General features: G+C 42.1%; 1 protein-coding gene and 1 pseudogene across 7 annotated transcripts in view; both read right to left on the reverse strand.

Annotated features, from left to right (window-relative positions):
• AMN1 (antagonist of mitotic exit network 1 homolog) overlaps positions 1–23,910 on the reverse strand; it is a 61,166-nt gene extending 37,256 nt beyond the window's left edge. For 4 of the 7 annotated variants that reach the window (XR_007717931.1, XM_050750316.1, XM_050750318.1 and 1 more), the window contains exons 1-2: positions 22,210–23,910; positions 2,423–2,555 (exon numbers count right to left, since the gene is read on the reverse strand). Coding sequence is in view for 6 of the 7 variants with exons in the window: in XM_050750316.1 (XP_050606273.1) it covers positions 2,423–2,555; positions 22,210–22,679 (603 nt within the window). In the remaining variant the exon portion in view is untranslated. Of the gene's footprint in view, positions 1–2,422; positions 2,556–7,585; positions 7,724–12,480; positions 12,688–22,209 lie in introns of those variants that run through there. The other 3 variants (XM_050750319.1, XM_050750320.1, XM_050750321.1) reach the window with 3 other exon arrangements.
• Positions 7,672–11,778, reverse strand: LOC126931808 (stathmin-like; annotated as a pseudogene).
• Positions 23,911–25,774: the final 1,864 nt, after the last annotated feature.

Genomic DNA, 25,774 nt, shown 5'->3' on the forward strand with positions numbered 1-25,774 from the left:
CTAGAGAGCACCACTATTTCAAAAGAAAAACAAAGATTACTGATTCCATCAGGAGCAGAGGAATTAAAACAGAGAGGCCAAAGATGTTAATAAGCATAATATTACGCTAAAAGAAATAACAAAAGATTAATAAGATAAAACAATAGGAAACCATAAAAAGGTGAATCGGAAATATTAAATATGAAAATATAGCAGTTGAAAAAAGAAGAGTATAGATGAGAACAGTGATTTTTAACTACTGGTCATTATCCATGAATGGATGACAAAATCAGTTTAGCAGACTGTGATCAATATTTTTTCAATAAAATAAGACTAAATAGAATACAATTAAATAAAAAAGACCAAAATGTACTACACATTATATTGTTACACCTAAGTGTGGTTTGTGTACTAGAGTCACAATGTAACATATATTTCTTATTGTGAGTCTTGACCAAAAAGTTTTAAACCTTTTGAAAACATGGAGGTCAAGGGTACAGGTACCATGAAGACAAGTGTGTATGGAAGGCTAATGGGAGCTGGCCAGAGCAACACCATTTTGTTCCTGAATGTCATTCTGCAACTGCTTGACTGTAGAATGTCCTTGCTGATGCTGCAGATGAAATTGCTGCCACCTGTGAAAAGACTATGCTATGCTGATGACTGAACTTTTTCCAAACTCCTGAATCAAGGATTTCTGCCTAGAAACCCTTATTCTAACTAATGAATTGTTTGATAACCCTCTCCCACCTTTCTCTTTAAAAGACCTCATATATCTCTTAAGACATATGAATTAAACAGTTAGGACATGATTTCAGATGCCTCTGGAATCTGTGTTCCTTGAATTCAATTCTAAAACCACCAATAAACCTTTTTGCTTGGATTTTCAGTCTCCATGACTCTGGTTGACACAAGAGAAGTAACTGAGACAATGGTAGAAGATTTTTTAGGAACTATTACATGTTGCAGGAAGTCAGGGACCCCAAACAGAGGGACCAGCTGGAGCCATGGCAGAGGAACATAAATTGTGAAGATTTCATGGACATTTATCACTTCCCAAATAATACTTTCATAATTTCTTATACCTGTCTTTATTTTAATCTATTAATCCTGTTATCTTCATGAGCTGAGGATGTACGTCACCTCAGGACCACTGAGATGATTGCATTAACTATACAAATTGATTGTAAAACATGTGTTTGAACAACATGAAGTCAGTGCATCTTGAAAAAGAACAGAATAACAGCGATTTTAGGGAACAGGGAGGACAACTATAAGGTCTGACTGCCTGTGGGGTCAGGCAAAAAGAGCCATAGTTTTCTTCTTGCAGAGAGCCCATAAACGGACGTGCAAGTAGGAGAGATATCGCTAAAATTCTTTTTCCTAGCAAGGAATATTAATATTAAGACCCTAGGAGAAGAATTGCATTCCTGGGGGGAGGTCTATAAACGGCCGCTCTGGGAGTGTCTGTCCTATGTGGTTGAGATAAGGGCTGAGCTATGCTCTGGTCTCCTGCAGTACCCTCAGGCTTACTAGGATTGGGAAACCCCAGCCCTGGTAAATTTGAGGTCAGACCAGTTCTCTGCTCTCAAACCCTGTTTTCTGTTAAGATGTTTATCAAGATAATATGTGTACTGCTGAACATAGACCCTTATCAGGAGTTCTGATTTTGTCCTTGCCTTGTTTCCTCAGAAGCATGTGACCTTTCCTCTGCTTTTTGCCCCTTAACATATGTGACCTACTCCCTGTTCGTACACCTCCTCCCCTTTTGAAATCCTTAATAAAAACTTGGTTTTGCGGCTCAGGTGGGTATCACGGTCCTACCGATATGTGATGTCGCCCCCAGTGGCTCAGCTGTAAAATTCCTCTCTTTGTACTCTTTCTCTTTATTTCTCAGACTGGTCGACACTTAGGGAAAATAGAAAGAACCTATGTTGAAATATTGGGGATGGGTTCCCCTGATAATTACATATGGACATTTTGGTTATCTGGAAGGAAAAAAAAAACCCTTATACTTTATAATATTCTAAAGTGCAGGCCAGGCGTGGTGGCTTACACCTGTAATCCCAGCACTTTGGGAGGCTAAGGCGGATGGATCACTTGAGCTCAGGAGTTTGAGACCAGCCTGGGCAACATGGTGAAACCCTGTCTCTACAAAAAAATGCAAAAATTAGCCAGGCATGGTGGTGCACACCTATAGTCCCATCTACTCAGGAGGCTGAAGAGGGATCACCTAAGTCCAGGCAGCGGAGGTTGCAGTGAGCTGAGATTGCACCACTGTACTCCAGCCTGGGCAACGGAGCATGACCCTGTATCAAAAAGAAAAAAAAAAAAAAATTAAAAACGATGACCAGTCTTACCATATACCATTGTTCCAAAAATCTAAAACCATATCTAAACAGAAAATATAATATGCTTGCTTTACAGTTATTCATATTCTTACCTCACTTATATTTGAATCTGTTATCCGTCCCTGCATGCTCATTATTTTAATCAGTCTGTCTTTTATGTTGGGAGGCAAAGGCTTAATGTCTGTGAGATATCTGGAAATATTCTTCATGAAGCACCAAAGGCATCTGAAATACAAATACAATACAGTAAATCACACTGGGCCTGTACTGATTCCTAACACTTGTCTTAATGCTATTTGTTAGCACTTAGCCCTTTCATAAAAGTGTGTACATTTTGGCTGGGTGTGGTGGCTCACTCCTGTAATCCCAACACCTTGGGAGGGCCAGGCAGGAGGATGGCTTGAGCTCAGTAGTTTGAGACCAGCCTGAGCAACATGGTGAAACCATCTCTACAAAAAAAAAAAAAAAAATAGCTGAGCATGGTGGTGTAGGCCTGTAGTCCCAGCTACTTGGGAGGCTGAGGTGGGAGGATTGCTTGGGCCCAGAAGGTCGAGACAGAAGGGAGTTGTGATTGTGCCACTGCACTCCAGCCTGGGCAACAGAACAAGATCCTGTCTCAAAAAAAAAGTGTATACATTTTATATTAATACTATATTTACAACTTTAGCTCTGTAAGCTTCAAAAACCTAGTCTGTGTTAAATTACGGACAAAATGCTCTTCCTCTACAATTTTTTTCTATGCATACCTCATTTACCAAAATGCATTTTAAATGACCAACAAAAGTGTTTTTCCTAAGTGTCTCATTTCTAAGACACATACTCCTAAATAAGCATTATACTGGGACCCACTAATTGAAGTTTTATCTGTCAATCCAGCAAACTTGTTTTCACTATTTTTCTTGAGTAGTGGACAATGAAATCACTAGAGAAAGAACCATAATCACAAAGATTCAGCAAATATTACAAATCACAGAGATATCAAACTTAGTGCCAGGTTTGTACAGGCAGAAAGCAGAATTATCAGGCAACAACCAAGAATCTTATGACCAACATACTTTATCTGTGGACTGAAATTCCAACCATCTGAAAAACTCATACTTTAAACAAATATAAATCTTATTAATTCACATATATAAAATTTTACATTCATGAGTGAATGTGATCATATAACCGTGATTAATTTTTTAGCGCAATTTTAATGTTTTCTTTTTCCTCTTTTGGTTGCCTACACAGTTTCCTCTCTTGTCCTTCCCCCTCCATTAGTTTAGCTCTCCACACCAATGTAGCATATACTCTTTCTTATTTTTCTCTGTTCTTGTACACACACACACACACACACATACACACACATACACACATATTTAAAGGCTTGTGTGGGGGAGGGGTCATTGTCTCCTAAAATGGCACCACAGTGCACTTACTTTTCTACACCGTCTTTCATTCAGTATCTTATGAAATCCCTTCAAGGTATCAAACACAGTACTGATTCTCCTTTAATGGCCACATCATACTTCACGGTACAGATGATCTATTTAGTGACTTGCATGCTGACAAGCATTACCACTATTTCTAGGATATGTTGTCAGATTATTTTTCAGAAAGTCTGGAATACATTTCATATTTCTATTAGTAGTGTCAGAAAGCTCCTTTCCCTTTACATCCTTCCAGCAGTAGATATTATGGCTAGTTTATTTACTTTTTGAGACAGAGTCTTGCTCTGTTGCCCAGGCTGGAGTACAGTGGCATGATCTCGGCTCACTGCAACCTCTGCCTCCCGGGTTCAAGCAATTCTTCTGCCTTAGCCTCCCAAGCAGCTGGGACTATAGGGGTGTGCCACACTACACCTGGCTAATTTTTGTATTTTTAATAGAGACAGGGTTTCACCATATTGGCCAGGATGGTCTCAAACTCCTGACTTGGGATTACAGGCGTAAGCCACTGCGCCTGGCCCTATTTATTTATTTTATATTTAATTTATTTTAATTTATTCTTTCCATTTCTTTGTTATCTCCATTTCCCACTCCCATTCCCCACCCACTTAGGAAACCATTCTCATGTTTAATGTGTATCCTTTCATTGTATATTTTCTTTTAATGTGTTTGTTGTATGCATGCATTTCTAATTTATAAACATGGGACTTGTCATAGATTTGTTTAGTTTTTCACTCAGCACTATGTTTTCAAGATCACCTACTCTTAAATGTTGGAAGGCCTAACAGGTGAAAATGATGTCTCACTATTACTTTAACTTGTATTTCTCTAATTACCAGTAAACTTAACATCCTTGCATGAGCTTGCTGGCTATCTGGATATGCTTTTCTATAAACAATCTATACATATCCTTTGCCTGGTTTGTTATTTTTAAAAATTGATACATAATAGATGTACATATTTTCAGGGTACATGTGATAATTTGATACATTCATATAACGTGTAAAGATCAAATCAGGGTAATTGTGTTATCCATCATCTTAAATATTTATCTTTTGTTTATGCTAGGAACATTCAAATTATTCTCTTCTAACCATTTTGAAGTGTATAATAGATTATTGTTAACTATAGTCACCCTACTGATCTATTGAACACTACTATTTATTTTATCTGTGTATTTATACCCATTAATCAACCTCTCTCTATGCCCCCATCTCCTACCCTTCCCAACCTCTGTTAGCCACCCATCTACTCTCTATCTTCATGATATCCACTTTTTTTTTTAGCTCCCATACATGAATGAGAACATGTGACATTTGTCTTTCTGTGTCTGGCTTACTTAACAAAATGACCTCCAATTCCACCCATGTTGCTGCATATGACAGAATTCATTCATTTTCTCCCTCCCTCCTTCCCTCCCTCCCTCCCTTCCTTCTTCCCTCTCTCCTCCCTCCCTCCCTCTCTCCTGAGACAGGGTCTTGCTCTGTTGCCTAGGTTGGGGTGCAATGGTGCAATCACAGCTCACTGCAGCCTTAACCTCCTGGGCTCAAGAGATCCTCCTGCCTCAGCTTCTAGAGGCATGCTTACCACATTTTACTACGATTTAATTATTATTTTATTTTATTTTATTTTTCAAGACGGAGTCTTGCTCTGTTGCCAGGCTGGAGTACAGTGGTGCGATCTTGGCTCACTGCAACCTCTGCTACCCAGGTTCAAGCAATTCTCCTGCCTCGGCCTCCTGAATAGCTGGGATTACAGGCACGTGCCACCATGCCTGGCTAATTTTTGTGTCCTTAGTAGAGACGGGGTTTCACCATGTTGGCCAGGATGGTCTCGAACTCCTGACCTCGTGATCCGCCTGCCTCGGCCTCCCAAAGTGCTGGGATTACAGGCGTGAGCCACCATGCCCGGCCCATATCTTGGTTATTACAAATAGTGCTGCAATAAACATGAGAATGCAGATATCTCCTTTATATATTTATTTATTTTATTTTGGATATTTACCTAGTGGTGAAATTGCTGAGTCATACAGTAGTTCCATTTTTAGTTTTTTGAGGACCATTTTCTTACTTTTTGACAAATTTGTAGGAGCTCTTTGTTGTGGCCAAATACATGCTCTACATATTCAGAGGATGTATATTATCTACATGAGAGATGTAATGTTCTCTCTGTCTGTTATATATATATGTGTGTGTATAAGTATCTCTCTCCATGTATGTATATATGTTTGCACATAAATATGTTTAATGTATATATATTTATAGTATTATCTAATTCTACTATATTCTCATTTTTCTACTAAATATGTGGAATTTCCAGTTTATATTTGTAATTTAAAATCAAGTTTTCCTTTCACTTCTGCAAGTTTTTCCTTGTTGTTTTATAATAAAAAATTTCAAAAATACAGAAATACAAAACAGGATGATATACATCTATGTACCCCAAACCTAGAATTTTGTTACTCTTTTATCATATTTGTGTCAGATATCTCAAGACATAAAACATTTCTGATTAAGGTTGAGCATGGTGGCTTATGTCTATAATCCCAGCACTTTGGGAGAATGAGGCAGGAGGCTCACTTGAGCCCAGGAATTCAAGACCAACCTGGGCAACATGGCAAAACCTTGTCTCTACAAATAACACAAAAATTAGCTGGGTGTAGCGGCGTTCACTTGTAGTCCCAGCTACCTGGGGTCAGGGGGTGCTGAGGTGGGAGGATTGAGCCCAGGAGGTAAGGCTGCAGTAAGCTATGATTCTGCCACTGCACTCCAGCCTGGGTGAGAGAGCTAGACCTTGTCTCAAAAAAAGAAAAAAAAAAATTCAGATAAAATTAAAGCCCCTTTTGCATACTTGCCTGGTTTACTCTATGTATCTCTCTTTGTAGAGACAATTACTACCATAAAGTTTTAAAAATAGTTCCTGTCCATTATTTAATTATACTTTTAATACTTATATATATCTATAAATAATTGGTTTTTAAAATATAAATAAAGTTCCCTTAAATCATTTCACAGGAGTTGCTACAGCAGCACAGAAAGCTTTTTTAATATTATGATTCTCTCAAAGCTGTACTATGAGTCAGGGGTAAAGAAAAAAGGCCAAAAAAAATATCCAATTCTCAAATTATAGCTTCTATGGCAGGAAAGTATTAGAATACACCTCCACCTGTAACATAAAGCAAGCAAACCACCAGATACCTCCAACTAGGATCTTAAGATTCCCTCTAAACTGTTCTCTAGAAATACCATTTGTGCCTTTAATCTGCCTTTAAAATTTTTATTTATATATCTTGAGACAAGGTCTCACTCTGTTGCCCAGGCTGGAGTGCAGTGGCACGATCACAGCTCACTGCAGCCTCAACCCCCAAGGCTCAAGTGATCCTCTTACCTCAGCCTCCCAAGTAGTTGGGACTACAGGCATGCACTACCACAATCAGCTAATTTTCTGTATTTCTTGTAGAGATGGGGTCTCAATATATTGCCCAGGCTGGTCTTGAACTCCAGGGCTGAAGTGAGCCTCCTGCCTTGGCCTCCCAAACAGCTATGTGCATGAGCCCTGCGCTCAGCCTTAATCTGCTTTTTAAATAGGAACACAGAACAAAAAAGATTGTTTGCAAATAAACATCTGAAAGAATATAGCAACAGCTGATCAGAGTCCAGGCAGTGAAACAGAGCAATGATTGTAGAAGAAGACAATATAAACAACTCTGGAGCAAGAAACTCAAAAGCAGAGACTTTGCAGTAATGTGTGTGCTGGTTATTTCCATTGACCTAAAAGCTCTACCTGGAACACATATAAACTAGGAGGATCTTGTTAACTTATTACCTGAGTAGAAAGAAGTCACTGCCACCAACATTGTGCAATTTTATTAACCATTCAAGTCCAGTAGCATCTGGTAAAATTAGGACAGAATTGGGATTAAAAAATGAACAAATATTCAGTATCAAACATTCAAAGAAGCCACTACATACTCTTTTCACAAATATGTTTCACAAAGCCAGTACAGTACTAGCCATTAACCCAGTACACCAAGGGTACTGAAGTAGTAAAGATGCAACAAGAAAAATAGCTATGTTAGAAAGACCAACATTTTAGAAAAAGAGTAAAACTCTTCCAGTTTCTTCCCTTTAGCTCCTAAAACAACATCGCACAGTCTGGATCTACCTATCTAGCCCTATATCAGCTTCTAGAATATTTGTCAGGAGCAAAAATAAAATGACCCTGGCCAGTGTAGTATGGATATTTAGGAAGACAAGCGGGAAGAAAGTCAGTTCTCAGAACAAATTACTCAGCTTCAGCCTCATCACCAGGATCTCTGGATTCTTTGCTCTTCCGCATTTCTTCAATGTGCTTATCTTTCTCTGCAAACACTCCAGTGTGTTAGTCATTTGCGCCTTCCTGTTCTTTTTGTTAGCTTCCATTTTGTGGGTCAGTTTCTCTTCTGCTGTTTTAATGAAGCTGTTCTTCTACTGATTTCTGAAGCACTTCTTTCTCCTGCTCTCATTTTTCAGCAAGCTGCTTCAAGACCTCAGCTTCACAAGGCTTGTGTCTTTCTTCTGAAGCTTCTGATTTATTCTGAATTTCCTCCAGGGAAAGATCTTTCTTCTTTGGAGGGGAAATGAGGAACTTTGGGATGGATTCTTTTGATGGGGTCTGAGAATTAGCTCAAAAGCCTGGCCTGAGGCATGCTTCTCTAGTGCTTTCACTTGGATATCAGAAGCCATGATGAATAAAAGACAAGAGACTGGCAGTGTATTCTACAAAATCCACTGGGATAAGGAAAACCCTGCTCGGTCGGAGCCACCTGACTACACTCTGAGCTGTTTTCTATATTTATAAAATGTAAGAGTAGTATATTAAGTTTGTTAAGTTTCCTAATGTGACTAAATTTGACTAAACTACACGACAGGTTTCCTTTGTGTAAGACTGGTGTTAGTTGCAAATTCATGATATTTTCTTGTGGAATATTCCTTTTATCATTAAGTAATGTCTCTCTTTATCTGTATTCATGTTTTTCACTTTAGAGACTATTCTGTTTGATTTCAGTATTGCTCCATCATGTTTCCTTAGTTTCTTTTGCTTAACATTATGTTTGCAAAATTTATCTGCATTGTTGCATGTAGCTATGGATTATTCATTTCCATTTTCACATTGTTCATGTCCATTTTCACTAATGTATAATATTCTGTTGTTTGACCAATTTATTCTACAGTGAATATACAGTTGGGTTGTTTGTAACTCTTTACTGTTATGAATATTCTTAGACATGTCTTTTGGTACACACGTATCTGTGTTTCAACTGAGTATATATAGCTAGTAGTGGAACTGCTGGCCATAGGGTAGTCATATGTTTAGCTTAATGCCAGTTTTTCAAAGTGGTTGTACCCAGTCACAATCCTACCATTGGTGAATGAGCATGCTTGTGGTCCATATCCTTGCCAACACTTGGCATTGTTAATCTTTTAAATTTTAGTCATTTTAGTGAGTATATAATAGCAATGCAATGTAGCTTTAAATTGCAATCTCTGATTAATATGGGAACACATTCATCTTTTTATTGTCTGGTTGGATATCCTCTTTTGTGGAGTATCTACTCAAGTATTTTGCCCTCTTTCATTTTGGGTTAACTATGTTTCTTACTGATATATAGGAATTCCTGTTATATGGTGGATATGAACCTTCTGTTTGTTATATATGTTGCAAATATATTCCCCCATTCTGTGGACTGCCTTTCTACCTTCTTAATCATGTCTTTTGCTGAAGAGAAGTACATTTTATAGTCAAATTTATCAGTATTTTCCATTACAGCAGGTGATTTTTTTGTCCTGTTTATAAACTTTCCCTGTCCTAAGTTCATGAAGATATTCTCTGATGTTTTCTTCTAGAAGAATTCACTAAGTTTATTGTCTCACTTTTACTTTTTGACTTACAAACCACCAGGAATTGATTTTTTTTTTCTACATTTTTATTTTAAGTTCCGGGATATTCACCTAGGTATTAAAGCCCCACATGCGTTATCTATTTGTCCTGATGTGATCCCTCCCTTGCTCCCCACCACTACAGGCCCTGGTGTGTGTTGTTCCCCTCCCTGTGTCCATGTGTTCTCATCATTCAGCTCCCACTTATGACATGCGGTGTTTGGTTTTCTGTTCCTGTGTTAGTTTGCTGAGGATGATGTCTTCCAGCTTCATCTATGTCCCTGCAAAGGACATGATTTCATTTATTTTTATGGCTGCATAGTATTCCATGGTGTATATGTACCACATTTTCTTTATCCAGTCTATCGTTGATGAGCATTTGAGTTGGTTCCATGTCTTTGCTATTGTGAACGGTGCTGCAATAAACGTATGTATGGAATAAACAAACATTCATTGTAATAGAAGCATTTATATTCCTTTGGGATATACCCAGTAATGGGATTGCTGGGTCAAATAGTATTCCTGGATGAACACATTCTTTATGAAGAAAGATTAAATAAATTCTTCTCTAGTGTCAAGCTACTTTAAACTTGTTTTAATTCAAGACTACTGTGGTACCTTCTAATCTGTCTACAGACTGTCTAATTTAACTCACAAGAGGCAGTATCAGAAACTGGGATTTCCTGGTAACTAAGATTTATAGTTAACTTTTTTTTAATTTTATTTTACTTTAAGTTCTGAGATACATGTACAGAATGTTCAGGTTTGTTACACAGGTATACATGTGCCATGGTGGCTTGCTGCCCCTATCAACCTGTCATCTAGGTTTTAAGCCCTGCATGTATTGGGTATTTGTCCTCATGCTCTCCCTCCCCTTGCCCCCAACCCCATGACAGGCTCCGGTGTGTGATGTTCCCCTCCCTGTGTGCATGCATTCTCATTGTTCAACCTGAATTCGAATGCTGGCCTGTCTTGCTAGGTTGGGGAAGTTCTCCTGGATCATATCCTGAAGTGTGTTTTCCAACGTGGCTCCATTCTCTTCATCACTTTCAGGTACACAATCAATTGTAGGTTTGATCTTTTCATAGTCCCATATTTCTTGGAGGCTTTGTTCATTTCCATTATTTTTTCTCTAATCTTGTCTCCGCACCTTATTTCAGTAAGTTGATCTTCAATCTCTGCTATCCTTTCTTCTGCTTGATCAATTTGGCTATTGATATTGTATATGCTTCGTGAAGTTCTCATGCTGTGTTTTTCAGCTCCATCAGGTCATTTATGTTCTTCTCTAAACTGGTTATTCTAGTTAGCACTTCCTGTAACCTTTTATCAAGGTTCTTAGCTTCCTTGCACTGGGTTAGAACATGCTTCTTTAGCTTGGAGAAGTTTGTTATTACTGACCTTCTGAAGTCTACTTCTGTCAACTCGTCAAACTCATTCTCCATCCAGTTTTGTTCCTTTGCTGGCAGGGAGTTGTGTTCCTTTGGAGAAGAGGCGTCCTGATTTTTGGAATTTTCAGGCTTTCTGCTCTGGTTTCTCCCCATCTTTGTGGTTTTATCTATCTTTGGTCTTTGATGTTGGTGACCTACGGATGGGGGTTTTGGTGTGGATGTCCTTTTTGCTGATGTTGATGCTATTCCTTTCTGTTTGTTAGTTTTCCTTCTAACAGACAGGCCCCTCAGTTGCAGGTCTGTTGGAGTTTGCTGGAGGTCCACTGCAGACCCTGTTTGCCTGGGTATCACCAGCGGAGGCTGCAGAACAGCAAATATTGCTGCCGGGTCCTTCCTCTGGAAGCTTCATCCCAGAGGGGCACCTGCCTGTATGAGCTGTCTGTCGGCCCCTACTGGGAGGTGTCTCCCAGTCAGGCTACATGGGGGTCAGGGACCCACTTGAGGAGGCAGTCTGTCTGTTATCGGAGCTCAAACGCTGTGCTGGGAGAACCACTGCTCTCTTTAGAGCTGTCAGGCAGGGACCTTTCAGTCTATAGAAGCTGTCTGCTGCCTTTTGTTTAGATATGCCCTGCCCCCAGAGGTGGAATCTAGAGAGGCAGTAGGCCTTGCTGAGTTGTGGTGGGCTCCGCCCAGTTTGAGCTTCCCTGCCACTTTGTTTTTTTTTTTTTTTTTTTTTTTTGAGACGGAGTCTCGCTCTGTCGCCCAGGCTGGAGTACAGTGGCCGGATCTCAGCTCACTGCAAGCTCCGCCTCCCAGGTTCACGCCATTCTCCTGCCTCAGCCTCCCGAGTAGCTGGGACTACAGGCGCCCGCCACCTCGTCCGGCTAATTTTTTTGTATTTTTTAGTAGAGACGGGGTTTCACTGTGCTAGCCAGGATGGTCTCGATCTCCTGACCTCGTGATCCGCCCGTCTCGGCCTCCCAAAGTGCTGGGATTACAGGCGTGAGCCACCGCGCCCAGCCCCTGCCACTTTGTTTACACTGTGAGCACAGAACGGCCTATACAAGCCTCAGCAATGGCAGACACCCCTCCTTGCACCAATCTCCCATATCCCAGGTTGATCTCAAACTGCTGCGCTAGCAGTGAGCAAGGCTCCGTGGGCATGGGACCTGCTGAGTCAGGCACAGGAGGCACTCTCCTGGTCTGCCGATTGGGAAGAACATGGGAAAAGTGCAGTATTTGGGCAGCAGTGTACCGTTCCTCCAGGTACAGTCACTCACAGCTTCCCTTGGCTAGGAAAGGGAAATCCCCTGACCTCTTGCACCCAGGTGAGGCGATGCCCCACCCTGCTTCAACTTGCCCTCCGTGGGCTGCACCCACTATTCAACCAGTCCCAATGAGATGAACCAGATACCTCAGTTGGAAATGCAGAAATTGCCCATCTTCTGCGTCGATCCTGCTGGGAGCTGTAGACTGAGCTGTTCCTATTTAGCCATCTTGGAAGTGACCTCCCAATTTCTTTTTAATGATATAAAATCTTTCCTAAGCATCAGTAGGATCAGAAAAGCAAATTTTTCAGAAATTCCAAAAATGTAGAGAAAAGGTTGGACATTTGTTAGGTAAGTAAAAATATATACAATTATATACATATAAAATTATTATATTTGTTGTGTAACATAAAATGTTATTTGTATTGCTCACTGTAGATCTAGTGATTGTAAGAACTTATGTAGCATTTTATCAAGCCTCCTTATCTCTTTAGAGACTTCAAAGACTTCAGAAAGGTATGGAGAACATCAAATGTTGGTCAAGATGGCAGTCAACAGGAACTCTCAAACATTGAGAGTAGGCATGTAATTTGGTACAAGCATCTTGGAAAACTGTTTGGCCTTATCTAGTAAAGCTAAAGATGTATAGATCCTAAGATCTAGCAATTCTGGTTGTAGGTATCAACCCTAGAAAACCTTGCACTTTTGAGTCAGAAGATGTAGACAACAAAACTCACAGCAGCACTGTTTGTAACACAGAAAACTAAAAACAACTCAAATTACCATCCATAGTAAATAGAATGAATTACAATATAGTTATACAATGGAACCTTATGTTTGTGCAATTTATTCAAGTGGTTGCATGTGGCCACGGTTCATTTGGTTCTCAATATATGCTATAATATATAGATGATACATGTATGTGTGTATACATGTATTTCATTGTGTGAATATACTATATTTAATTTTTCCAGTCTGTTGTCATTTGACATTGTCAACATACATTGCTTTACTTCTTTCTTTTAAAAAGTTGAGATGAAGGTCAGATAATATGAAATTAATCATTTTATAGTGTGCACTTCAGTGGCATTTTGTACATTTACAATGTTGTGCAACTACCACCTGTATCTAGTTCTAAAACATTTTCACCAGCCCAAAAGAAAACTTATCTCTATTAAGAAGTCAGTCCCCACAGCGAGACTCCGTCTCAAAAAAAAAAAAAAAAAAAAAAAAAAAAAAAAAAAGAAGTCAGTCCCAACCGGGTGTGGTGGCTCCCACCTGTAATCCCAGTACTTTGGGAGGCTGAGGAGGGTGGATCATCTGAGGTCAGGAGTTCGAGACCAGCCTGACCAACATGGTGTAACCCCATCTCTACTAAAAATACAAAATTAGCCAGGTGCAGTGGCGGGCATCTGTAATCCCAGCTACTTGGGAGGCTGAGGCAGGAAAATCACTTGAACCATGGAGGAGGAGGTTTCAGTAAGCTGAGATCGTGCCACTGCACACCAGCCTGCACAACAAGAGTGAAACTCTGTCTCAAAAAAAAAAAAGTCAATCCCCATTCTTCCTTTTTGTAATACCTCAGAACTACCAATTTGCTTCCTGTCACTATTGATTTATCTGGATTTATACAGTATGTGGCCTCTGTGTCTGGCTTCCTCCAATTAATATCATGTTTTCAAGGTTCATCCACACTGTAGTATGTATCAGTATTTCATTCCTTTTTACAGCTGAATAACATTCAACTATGCAAATATACCACATTTTGTTTATTGATTCATCAACTGATGGACATCTGTCTGGGTTTTCCCACCTTTTGGCTAATGTGAATAATGCTGCTATGAACATTTATGTACAAGTATTTGAGTACCCAGTTTCAATTCAATTGAGTATATACTTAGAAGTCAAATTGTAGCAGAATTGTGGGCCAAGTGTAGTGGCTCACATCTATAATCCCAACACTTTGTAAGCCAAAGTGGGAATATCTCTTGAGTCCAGGAGTTTGAGACCAGCCTTGTTTATTTGGTTGAGCCACAGGTGAGCGGTCTCTCAAAACAAAAGTGAATGCAGAGCCTTGCCTAACAGTGCAAAGCCAGCTGCTTATATATCTGGCTTCTGTCACAGTCTGATTTGATTGATGAGGTTGATGGGGTGCTGGGCATATGGGTGGCCAAAATTATCAAGGACTGTGGAGTAAAATGTAGTGGTTTCCACTGGGGCAGAAAGAGAAGGACTTCTGGGCTTGGATGCTCAGTGGGAGGTACCCAAGGGAGGAAGCTGGGTATCTGATGCTCAGGCATCAATAGTGGGGTGACATCAATACAAGAGTGGACAGCAAGAGGGAAATATCATCCTCACCGCCCTCAGCATTCCCTGTGAGCCAGCCTCCCCGCCATTCTGCATTCCCCACACTTTCAGTTGGTGAACAGCAGTCTCCTGTTGGCTGTTGCTATAATTCGTAACTTGGGCACACAGTAAGCTCCTTGGTCTCTGATCCCTTAGGGGAAAAAGGCAACCAAATGCAACTGATGGGGTCTGGGTAAAGTCCTCAGTGGGGAAGAGAGGCTAAAGTGACACTGTGGGTGGAGCCTACGAAGTTCGCCAATATCTGTCTTAGTCAACAAACAACACCCCCTTGGTCAAGGCATATTATATTTTTACTGACTCTTGGGCTGTTGACAATGTTACCTGGTCTGCCACTTGGAAGAAAACAAACTAGCTGATTACAGACACTCCTCTTTAGGACTGTGAACTGTGAAAACAAATCACAGCTGAGAATCAGACAGATGTCTGTGGCAGTGGCTCACTCTCTAATGGAATGGACTGTAGTGACACTGCTAATCAAGTATACACCATCCAGACTGCTGCCACTGCTGTCAGGATCAGCAGTCTGCACACTGCAACAACACACTGCACATAGCAACATCTGCCATCATGGCCTGGGAACAAAGTAAAGATTACATGTGTCTGACACTACTATTGCATGCTGGTCTTGTGCTTCCTTTCAAAAGTCAGCCTGTTTTGTCTCAGTGAAGTAAGCCATATTGCATGGGGTGTGGTCCCTCTTACTTCTGGCAAGTTGACTATATCAGGCCTTTGACACACACACACACGCGCGCGCGCGCACACACACACACACACACACACACACACACACGGGGCTAATGTTAATGTGTTACAGTTGTTGACATTTTTTCGAGTTATGGTTTCATTGTTCCAGTCTGTTCAACCAACTCCAGTCACACTGATCAAAATGTGTTATGCTTTTGGTTTTCCAGACCACTTTCACTCTGACAATGATACGTCTTTTACTGCGCAGAGGTTGCTCAAAAATGAGCCAATAGTCAAGGTATTCAACGGATATTTCACGCCCCTTATCATCCTCAGGCTATTGGCTCCAACAAGAAGTAAAACGGACTTTTAAAAAATCCACTGAAAGAAATTTCTGACTCTACCTTCTTCACACTCTCCTGGTCCATGCATCTTAGTAAGGTAGTTTGGTCACAAAAAATGTACCCCACAAGGGTTCATAGTCTCTTAGCCACCTCCTATATAATGATCAGGATGAAAAGGGGAAGGTTTGCTAGACTTAGTCTGAAATTCTGGGATTCCACTCTGACAATTCCTGGGCATGATATGCAGCTTTCTTTCTCCGAACAACGACTCCAAGCCAGCCTGGTTGGTATACTCTCTGGGTGGCAGTCTGGCAAAAGGGAACTTAGGAAATTCAAACTTAATTCTGGTTCAGCCACCTGGATTCTCTTGTTGTACTGAAACCTGGATAAGGGGTCAGCAAACTATGACTTGTGGGACAAACCTGGCTAGTTGCTGATTTTTAGAAATCAAGTTTTATGCCTGGCATGGTGGCTCATGCCTGTAATCCCAGCACTTTGGGAGACTGAAGCGGGCAGATCACCGGAATTCAGGAGCTCGAGACCAGGCCGGCCAAGCTGGTGAGAGCCTGTCTCTACTAAAAATACAAAAAGTTAGCCAGGCATGGTGGTGCATGCCTGTAATCCCAGCTACTTGGGAGGTTGAGGCAGGAGAATCACTTGAACCTGGGAGGCGGAAGTTGCAGTGAGCTGAGATCGAGCCACTGCACTCCAGCCTGGGCAACAAAGTGAGACCCCATCTCAAAAAAAAAAAAAAAAAAAGAAATCAACTTTTACTGGAACACAGCCTTTCTCTCTCTCACACACACACACACACACACCCCACCTCTGGGGCTATTGTTAATGTGTTACAGTTGTTGACATTTTTTTCAGGTTATGGTTTCATTGTTTCAGTCCGATCAACCAACTCCAGGCACACTGATCAAAGTGTGTTATGTTTTTGGTTTTCCAGATCACTGCGATCTCAGCTCACTGAAAGCTCTGCCTCCTGGGTTCACGCCATTCTCCTGCCTCAGCCTCCCAAGGAGCTGGGACTACAGGCGCCCGCCACTACGCCTGGCTAATTTTTTGTATTTTTAGTAGAAACGGGGTTTCACCATGTTAGCCAGGATGGTCTCGATCTCCTGACCTCGTGATCCACCCGCCTTGGCCTCCCAAAGAAGACCACTTTCACTCTGACAATGATAGGTCTTTTACTGCAAAGGTTGCTCGACAATGAGCCGATAGTCAAGGTATTCAACAGATATTTCACACCACTTATCATCCTCAGGCTGCTGCCATTTCTTTATGTGTTGTCTGTGGCTGCTTGTGTTCTACAATGGCAGAGCTGAATAACTGTGTCAGAGGATGTGTAGCCCACAAAGCTAAAAATATTACGATCTGGCTCTTCACAGAAAGTTTACCAACTCCTGCCCTAGGTAATAAAGATAACTACCACTTGGTTGAGGACACTGCTCACCAAGTACCCCTACAGTGACCCACGCCAGTCAAGGGGGGAAATAAGGTAAGTCCGTATAAACTTTGTAAAAATGCTCTTGTTCCTCTTGCATGTGACCTCTCTGAGTAGAGGATTAGAGAAAAGCAAAGCATTTGAAGTGACTGACAATCACTCCTGTTATATAGCAGATCCCCCTTATCCATGGGAAATATATTCTAAGACTCCCAGTGGACACCTGAAATCATGGATAGTACTGAATCCTAAATCCTATACACACCCTGCATTTACTATGCATACATACCTATGGTAAAGTTTAATATATAAATTAGGCACAGTAAGAGATGAACAACAACAATAATAAAATAGAAGAGTTATAACAGTATCTATAGGGATTGGGTGGAAAAATAAAAAAATACATGTACATCAGTACTCTTGTGCTCTGGTGCAATTATTAAGTAATATCAGGGTTATGTGAATGCAATAGCCCTGCGACAATAGCTCTGATAACCAAGAAGGCTACTAAATGAACAGCATGGACAGCATGGATATACTGAACAAAGGCAGAATTCACATCCTCGCAGACAGGGCAGGATGGTGTGAGATTTCATCTTGCTATTCAGAATGGTGCACAATTTAAAATTTATGAATTGTTTCTTTCCAGAATTTTCCATTTAACATATATATATTTTTTACCATGGTTGGCAGTTTCATGGTACCTGAAACTGCTGAAACAAAACAGCAGATAAGGAGAGACTACTATATTTTGCTTTATGCAGATTTCAGGTATATTTCAATATATTACCTTTTTCCCACAACATAGCTCTCTGCCCTCCACCACCACCTTTTTCCTCTCAGTCTTTTTCATCTTAGCCCTTTAGTATGCTCTTCTTGGAGCTCAGCAGTGCAGAGGCTGTACCATGTGTTTCCCAAAGTAAATGGTTTCCTCTTTCTGCTCCAGTTCCCTCCAGCTGCAATAGCAGGGAGTTGGGACAGAAACAAATCAAATAGATTTTAAAATTCTGGGAGGACTATTAAATGGCCATAAAGCCCATCCAGAAACCCTGCTGGTCAAACAGATTTATTAAATTCGTCAAATCATATACCAAATTTACTACAGCAATGGAGATCACCTTGACAGGGTTTGGGTAGCATTTCAACAGGGGAAAGTTAGGCAGGAGTATACATAGGGTTCTGGGATACAAACTCCACCAGTTTAAGTGGGTGTTTCTCCCCCGAATGGGTAAGGATTAGGCAAAGTTTGTGACTTAGTAGTTTAAAACTGATGGACACAAGAAGCCAGCCTTGAGCAATCTGTACAGATAAACATACTGTTTGTCCTAAAAATCAAAATGTCTGTCCTGATAGCTGTTTATTTAGATAAACTGATTTGCAAAAATTTCCTAGAGCAGAAAGTTATGTTGACATAAGTGTTGTTGATTCTCAGGCCCAACAGTTGGCACAGGCAGTCTCATTTCTCAAGACAAAATGAAAAGAAGTCAGCTAAAACTTAAAATCTTTAAAAGCTGTAAAACAATTAGGGAGACGGGCAGATATCCCATACAATATTAGTTGCTCCACATTTTATACTTAAAAGAAACAACCTATTACTATTTGGTCAATTCATCATATGGCGACTTGATCTAACAAATAAAAGAGTTTTGGCAACATGGGCTGGTTCTAATGTTAAGTGTTACATAAAATTTTGTCCTTGACTTTCTTTTTTTCTCTCTATAGCCCCTCTCTTAAACTTAACCATGGCTTCCTATCATCTACAAAGTTTTATCCCCAATCTTAGTTACAATCCTTGACCTCTCTTCATTTTATTTATTTATTTAGAGACAGTCTCACTCTGTTGCCCAGGCTGGAGTGCAGTAGCACCATCTTGGCTCACTGCAGCCTCTGCCTCCCGGTTTCAAGCAAGTCTCCTGCCTCAGCCTCCCAAGTAACTGGGAATACAGGTGTGCACTGCCATGCCTGGTTAATTTTTTTTTGCATTTTTGGTAGAGACAGGGTTTCACCATGTTGGCCAGGCTGGTCTCGAACTCCTGAGCTCAAGTGATTTGCCTGCCTTGGCCTCCCAAAGTGCTGGGATTACAGGCATGAGCCACTGCGCCCAGCCTAATCCTTGATCTCTCTTTCAGATTCAAAATTATATTCTAACTGCCTGCTTGATATTTCTACTGGATATTCTGATTCATTTTCCCCATAAGACACTTCTTTCTCCGTAATAGTCTAATCACCACTCTACCTGTCAATGAAGCTAAAAACTAACAGAGTAATTTTTTTTTTTTTTTTTTTTTTTTTTTTTTTTGAGACAGAGTTTGGCTCTTGTTGCCCAAACTGGAGTGCAGTGGCGCAATCTCGGCTCACCACAACCTCTGCCTCCGGGGTTCAAGTGATTCTCCCGCCTCAGTCTCCGGAGGAGCTGGGATTACAGGCATGCACCACCACGCCCAGCTAATTTTGTATTTTTAGTAGAGACAGGGTTTCTCCATGTTGGTCGGGCTGGTCTCGAACTCACGACCTCAGATGATCCACCTGCCTTGGCCTCCCAAAGTGCTGGGATTACAGGCGTGAGCCACCGCGCCCAGCTAAGAGTTGAATGGTCCCTCTATTCAAAACTATTCATGTCTCAGATCCAAAGGATTCTCTAAGGCAGTGTTAAAGTGCTGGTCAGTGAGGAGACAAGGAGTTTATGTAAGAACATAAACCAAGCCCCGGCTCCTTCATGGAGAAAGCCTCATCAGCTGGACTAAATAGTGTGCTTAGTGACACAGTTAATTACTAGTCTGGCTCAAGCTTCTTTGTTACAAACCAGAAATAGCTTGCTGATCAACTGCCAGTCTCAGATTGTACCTTGTCCCAGAAGGGTACAAAATTAGGTTCTAGGGGCAAATGTGGACCTTTACACAGGGACCACACTCTAACATGACAATGAAGATCACGTGCTCATCCTTTGTCTTACCTCCAAGTTCCGAAGAATTTTTATTAACATTGTTAGTCTGTTTCCTCTTTTTTCACTAAGCACTGTGTTTTAAAGTACCATCCATGTGAATCTACCCTTTGCTTTTCTTTCATTTTTTAAATTTAATTTTTATTTATTTATTTTGAGACCAGGTTATGAGATTGGCTTTTTACTTTTGGTAGAGACATGGTTTTGCCATGTTACCTAGGCTGGTCTCGATCTCCTGGTCTCAAGCAATCCACCCTCCTCAGCCTCCCAAAGTGTTGGGATTACAGGTGTGAGCCACCATGCCTGGCCTACCCTCTGCTTTTCTAACAGCTGCATAATATTCCGTGGTACCTCTCCCATTCCACCTCCATGCCACCAGAAACAATTCTGCAAAGAACATCTTCACGTCTCCTGGTTTGGGCTCTCCACTTCTTAAGATTTTGTAAGTCTCCTAAGTGTCTCCCTGTTTCCAACTTCTGCCTAATTCAAATCTCTGCTCACAGCACAGTTCTAAAACCTTTGATAGCTCCCCATGACTAAAACAGGAAATGCTTTTATTTCATCCTGGTCCCTAAGATTCTATTCCCAATGACTTGGCTTTATGTCTCACTGCTATGCTATTCATATTGTATCTTCCATTAACATTGGAGCGCTACTTTCTGGTCTTCTCTCATATTTCTTCCTTTCCTGCCTGTCAAACCTTTACTCTTTATTTCACTCTCTTAGATGCACTTCCTCCTATTTGTTTTGCAACTGTCAGATCTTCAAAATAATAACCCTCTTTACAAAGCTTTCTTCTATTCTTTTCCTTATTAGAAATATCAAGTTTGTTACTCTCCCGCTTGTGATATTATTCTACATATATGATAGTTACTTATTTTATTTTTTTGAGACAGTCTTGCTCTGTCGCCCAGGCTGCAGTGCAATGGCGCGATCTCAGCTCACTGCAACCTCTGCCTCCCGGGTTCAGGCAATTCTCCTGCCTCAGCCTCCGGAATAGCTGGGACTACCGGCGCCACCACTACTCCTGGCTAATTTTTGTATTTTTAGTAGACGCCGCGGTTTTGCCATGTTGGCTAGGCTGGTCTCCAACTCTCCTGATTTCAAGTGCCTCGGCCTCCCAAAGTGCTGGGATTACAGTCGTGAACCACCGTGCCCAGATAGGTTTTTTTATCTTCAGTAGAGGCGGGGTTTTGCCACATTGCCCAAGCTGGTCTCGAACTCCTGAGCTCGAGCAATTATCCTACCTCGGCCTCCTGAGTTTAATGTAAAATCTCAGATGCCATTGTTTTAGAAAGCCTTCAGTAGATTAAGGAGCTTGTTTTCCTTATCCTTAAGATGTCTATTTTTTACATGGCAATATTAACAGGACTGAAAGCTCCTGGAGAGACGCAATTGCCCTTGTAATTTCTGTACAATTTCTGGCAGGAAATAATAATAACATTTAATGGTGTTTATTATTTGCTGGGCATCCTTATAAGGGTTTTACATGTGTTAAATTTATCCCTCAGAACAACTCCGTCAGAAGGGTGCTATTATCACAAAAATTTTATAGATAAAGAACTTAGGCACAGGGAGAGGTTACGTTACCCGTCCATGGTCACGTGGCTGGTGAATGGCAGAGCCGGGGGCTGAACCCAGCAATCTCAGCCAGGGATCTGTGCTCTTAATCACTGTGCTACGTTTATCCCAGGGTGTATCAATGTTTATTCCAGTTACAGGGGTGGAATTCTGCTAGAAGCTTTTGAGAACCTCATCTAGTGTTGTGTTTTTTTCTACCAAGGTTTTTAGCTGCTAAGAGAGAGGCCACTGCCAGAAGAGCCGGGACGCCGAGCTGTCAAGGCTGACTGAGGAATGGACACTGAACGCGCAGCGGAGTCTCGGAGGGGCAAGCCCGCCAAGAGACCCACTTTGCACAACTGTCCTCAGCCAGGAAACGATAGATCAGGAACCCAGGGACAGAAACACACGCGGGGCCTCTTCAGAGGTCGGGGGGGTGGGAAAGGGGCGGGGAGGAAGATCAGGGCAGGGCCTGGCCGTTTGGAGGAGGTGCTGGGGCGGCGCGAAGGGAGCCGGAACAGGGTAGACTCACAGATCCAGGAGCTGACTGACCCGCCGTGGGCGAGGCATCGCTGCAGCGTCTGAAGCCTCTTCCGCGGTCCCAGGGCCTCCAGAACGCAGCCAGGGACCGTCCGCCAACTCCCGCCCACCGCGCGACGCGTAGGTTTTTGTGACGTCACACGGATTTTTCCGGTGACCGGGGCGTGGCCACGCTTCGGACTCCACAAGGAAAGAAGAGATCTCCCCTTGGGGCGGAGCCACTGAGGGCTGCGCGGAGGAGGCTGGGTGTGACAAAATATAAAGAGGCCCTAAGTTCAGGTGCAATCTGACGGGAGTTGTAGTTCTTTCACCTGTCCGGCGTCTGCTCCAGTGCAGCTGCAGGAGGTTTCTCGGGAGTTCAGCCCAGCGCTCAGCCCCGCTGCGACGCCGCGAGCCGAGAACTCTCCTGTGGCGAAGGGAGAGCTGAGAAGTCGCTGCTCTTACTAAAAGGATACGTTGCATGCTGGGCCATAGCCTTGGCGATGCACACTGGAGACCCGCTCGGATACGGACTCCATTAACATCAAACGGAGCGTTTTAGAGGATCGGAGTTTACTGAGCACTTTTAGGAAGCGTGCACTGAGCTACGTGCTTTCTATGCCTTAGTTCAATACTTAACTGTATTCATTATAATCCTGTGAAATCGTCATTAGTCTTATTTTACAGATGAGGACACTGCGTACCAACAAGTAACCGCACTAAGAATTTCGTCATGGAGGAGAAGGGAACCTGTATTCACATTAGGAAGGTTCCTGAAGAAAGGGCACCTGTAGGTGGAATTTTCTCTTTGGTTCTGCTGCAGAGTATGTGCTGCTTTTTAGTGCTTCCCGCACCCGCCCCGCCATTCTTCCTTGTAGATTAATCTGTTGTTTATATGCCGGGTTCCTTTTTTAAGCTCCTTGAAAGTTGGAACCCACTGCTGTTCGCCTGTTCAGGATGCTGCACATTCTATCAACATGTATTTATTAAGCGCTGAACGAGGGCCAGGGATCGTGCTGGGTGCTAAGCATTGAGTGGTGAACACTTGGGTCAGACAAGTAAAAGGGTAATTAGAATAACTGTTAAATGCTTAGATGGGGTTAGTTCTATGGAAGCACCCATGGTTGGGGGGGGGTGGGATACAGATCAGAGAGAAAAGGGTGGTCTGCAAATAGTTTGGGATGGCAACACTGGAGAGTGATCAAGAGTGAGTGTAGGGCAGGGGTTGGCCGACTTTTTCAATAAAGTGCTGTGAAAGTTGCAGATTCCAGGAGAAGTAACTACTGTCAGACCCAGACAAATTGGAGTCCAGAGACCATAAAGGAAGGGAACTCATGCTCGTATGTCTCAGATAAGAACTGTCTCAAGGCCGGACGCGGTGGCTCACACCTGTAATCTCAGTACTTTCGGAGGCCGAGGTGAGCAGATCACGAGGTCGGGAGTTTTGAGACCAGCCTGGCCAATGTGGTGAAACCCCCGCCTCTACCTAAAAATACAGAAAAACAAAAAGCCGGATGTGGTGGCAGGCGCCTGTAATCCCAGCTACTGAGGAGGCTGAGGCAGGAGAATCGCTTGAACCCGGGGGGCGGAGGTTGTAGTGAACCGAGATTGCGCCACTGCACTCCAGCCTGGGCGACAGCAAGACTCCGTCTCAAAAAAAAAAAAAGAGGAAGAACTGCAAGGACTTTAAAAAATAAACGAAAAAACCCACAATTTCTTCACATCTTTCATGCATTTAATGTTTTGCACAACTTGCTCGTTTTGCAAATATGCACACATTTCTATGACAAGATTTATTGCTAAACATTTTTTTTTTTTTTTTTTTTTTTTTGAGACGGAGTCTGGCTCTGTCGCCCAGGCTGGAGTGCAGTGGCTGGATCTCAGCTCACTGCAAGCTCCGCCTCCCGGGTTTGCGCCATTCTCCTGCCTCAGCCTCCCGAGTAGCTGGGACTACAGGCGCCCGCCACCTCGCCCGGCTATTTTTTTGTATTTTTTAGTAGAGACGGGGTTTCACCGTGTTAGCCAGGATGGTCTCGATCTCCTGACCTCGTGATCCGCCCGTCTCGGCCTCCCAAAGTGCTGGGATTACAGGCTTGAGCCACCGCGCCCGGCCTGCTAAACATTTTTTAAAACTGCAGCAGTTCAGATAAGATACTGTCGAAAGGATGTTTGGCCCAGCAGCAGCACCTCCAATAATGAACGAACTACACTTCTTGATTTGAGTCTCAGGAACCAATCAACTTTGTTTCCAAGACGTTTATGTGAACTTCTCTACTTTACCAGTAAAATCTTCCCCCTGCTCTTCCCTTCTCCAGACCTGTGGCTTGCCATAGCTGTACATCTTGGATTATAATTGTTTTTGCTCATTCCCAGAGAAACTCAGTATCTTTGGAGAAATCTTTCTCTGTTGTCTTTTAGCTTCCCAGAGCCAAACAAGAACTATTTAGGTTTTGTGGGCCATGCTGGCTTGGTCACAGCTATTCAACTTGTAGCTTAAAATTAGCTATAGACAGTATGAATGGGTGGGGCTGTGTTCCAATAAAACCTTATCCTAAACACTGAAGTTTGAATTTTATGTAATTTTCAACTGTCATGAAATACTCATCTTTTGATCTTTTTCAGCCATTAAAAAATGTAAAAGCCATCCTTAAGTTGCAAGCTGTTCAGAAACAGGCATTGGACTGGATTTGACCCTTGAGCCATTTGCCCCTGTGTCCTCACCTGATCTAGAAAGCTAAAATGCACATGTCTCACCTCTGTAATCCCAGCACTCTGGGAGGCCGAGGTGGGCGGATTACCTGAGGTTAGGAGTTCCAGACCAGCCTGGGCAACATGGCGGAACTCCGTCTCTACTAAAAGTACAAACAAATTAGCTGGGCGTGGTGGCAGGTGCCTGTAATCCCAGCTACTCAGGAGGCTGAGGCAGGAGAATTGCTTGAACCCAGGAGGCGGAGGTTGCAGTGAACCGAGATCGCACCACTGTACTCAAGCCTGGGCAACAAGAGTGAGACTCTGCCTCAAAAAAAAAAAAAAAAAAAAAAAAAAAAATTACGAATTTTAAGATGGTGATAGCAGAGCACTAAACCCAGGGTGGGGCCCGTGTGACTGCACGTTTTACCCACCCATGAAGCCAGCACTGGGTGCATCCAACTTCAGGACTCCCCGGCAAAAATCAGTTCAGGAACCCTTTGTCAAAATAAAATTCAAAGATAAATAGGAGCACAGAGAGACATTTTTACTTGCAGTTCAAGAAAATCAGACCTTTAGAGAGTGGCTCGCTAAATAGAATGAGAGGAATTTATAGCTCAGATGAAATTGCAGATATTTATAGCTCAGATATGGCAGTTCATTCCGATTGGATAAGAACAAGATGTTCCTGTTTTTTTGGTAAGGAAAACAGGATGTTCTTGTTTTTGTGGCTTATCTCTGGAGGCAGCTTTCAGGATTTCCCCTTAGTCAAGGCTTTTAGGAGGTTCCCGCTATTCATGGTTTATCTTTGAATGCAAGGTTATTGGGAATGAAAGTCTTTTTTAAGTGATTTGTAGGCAGGGCTAGGCTAAGGGCAAGATATTTTTCCC

This window comes from Macaca thibetana, chromosome 11 (assembly GCF_024542745.1).
Source record: "Macaca thibetana thibetana isolate TM-01 chromosome 11, ASM2454274v1, whole genome shotgun sequence".
Taxonomy (NCBI): Eukaryota; Metazoa; Chordata; class Mammalia; order Primates; family Cercopithecidae; genus Macaca; species Macaca thibetana.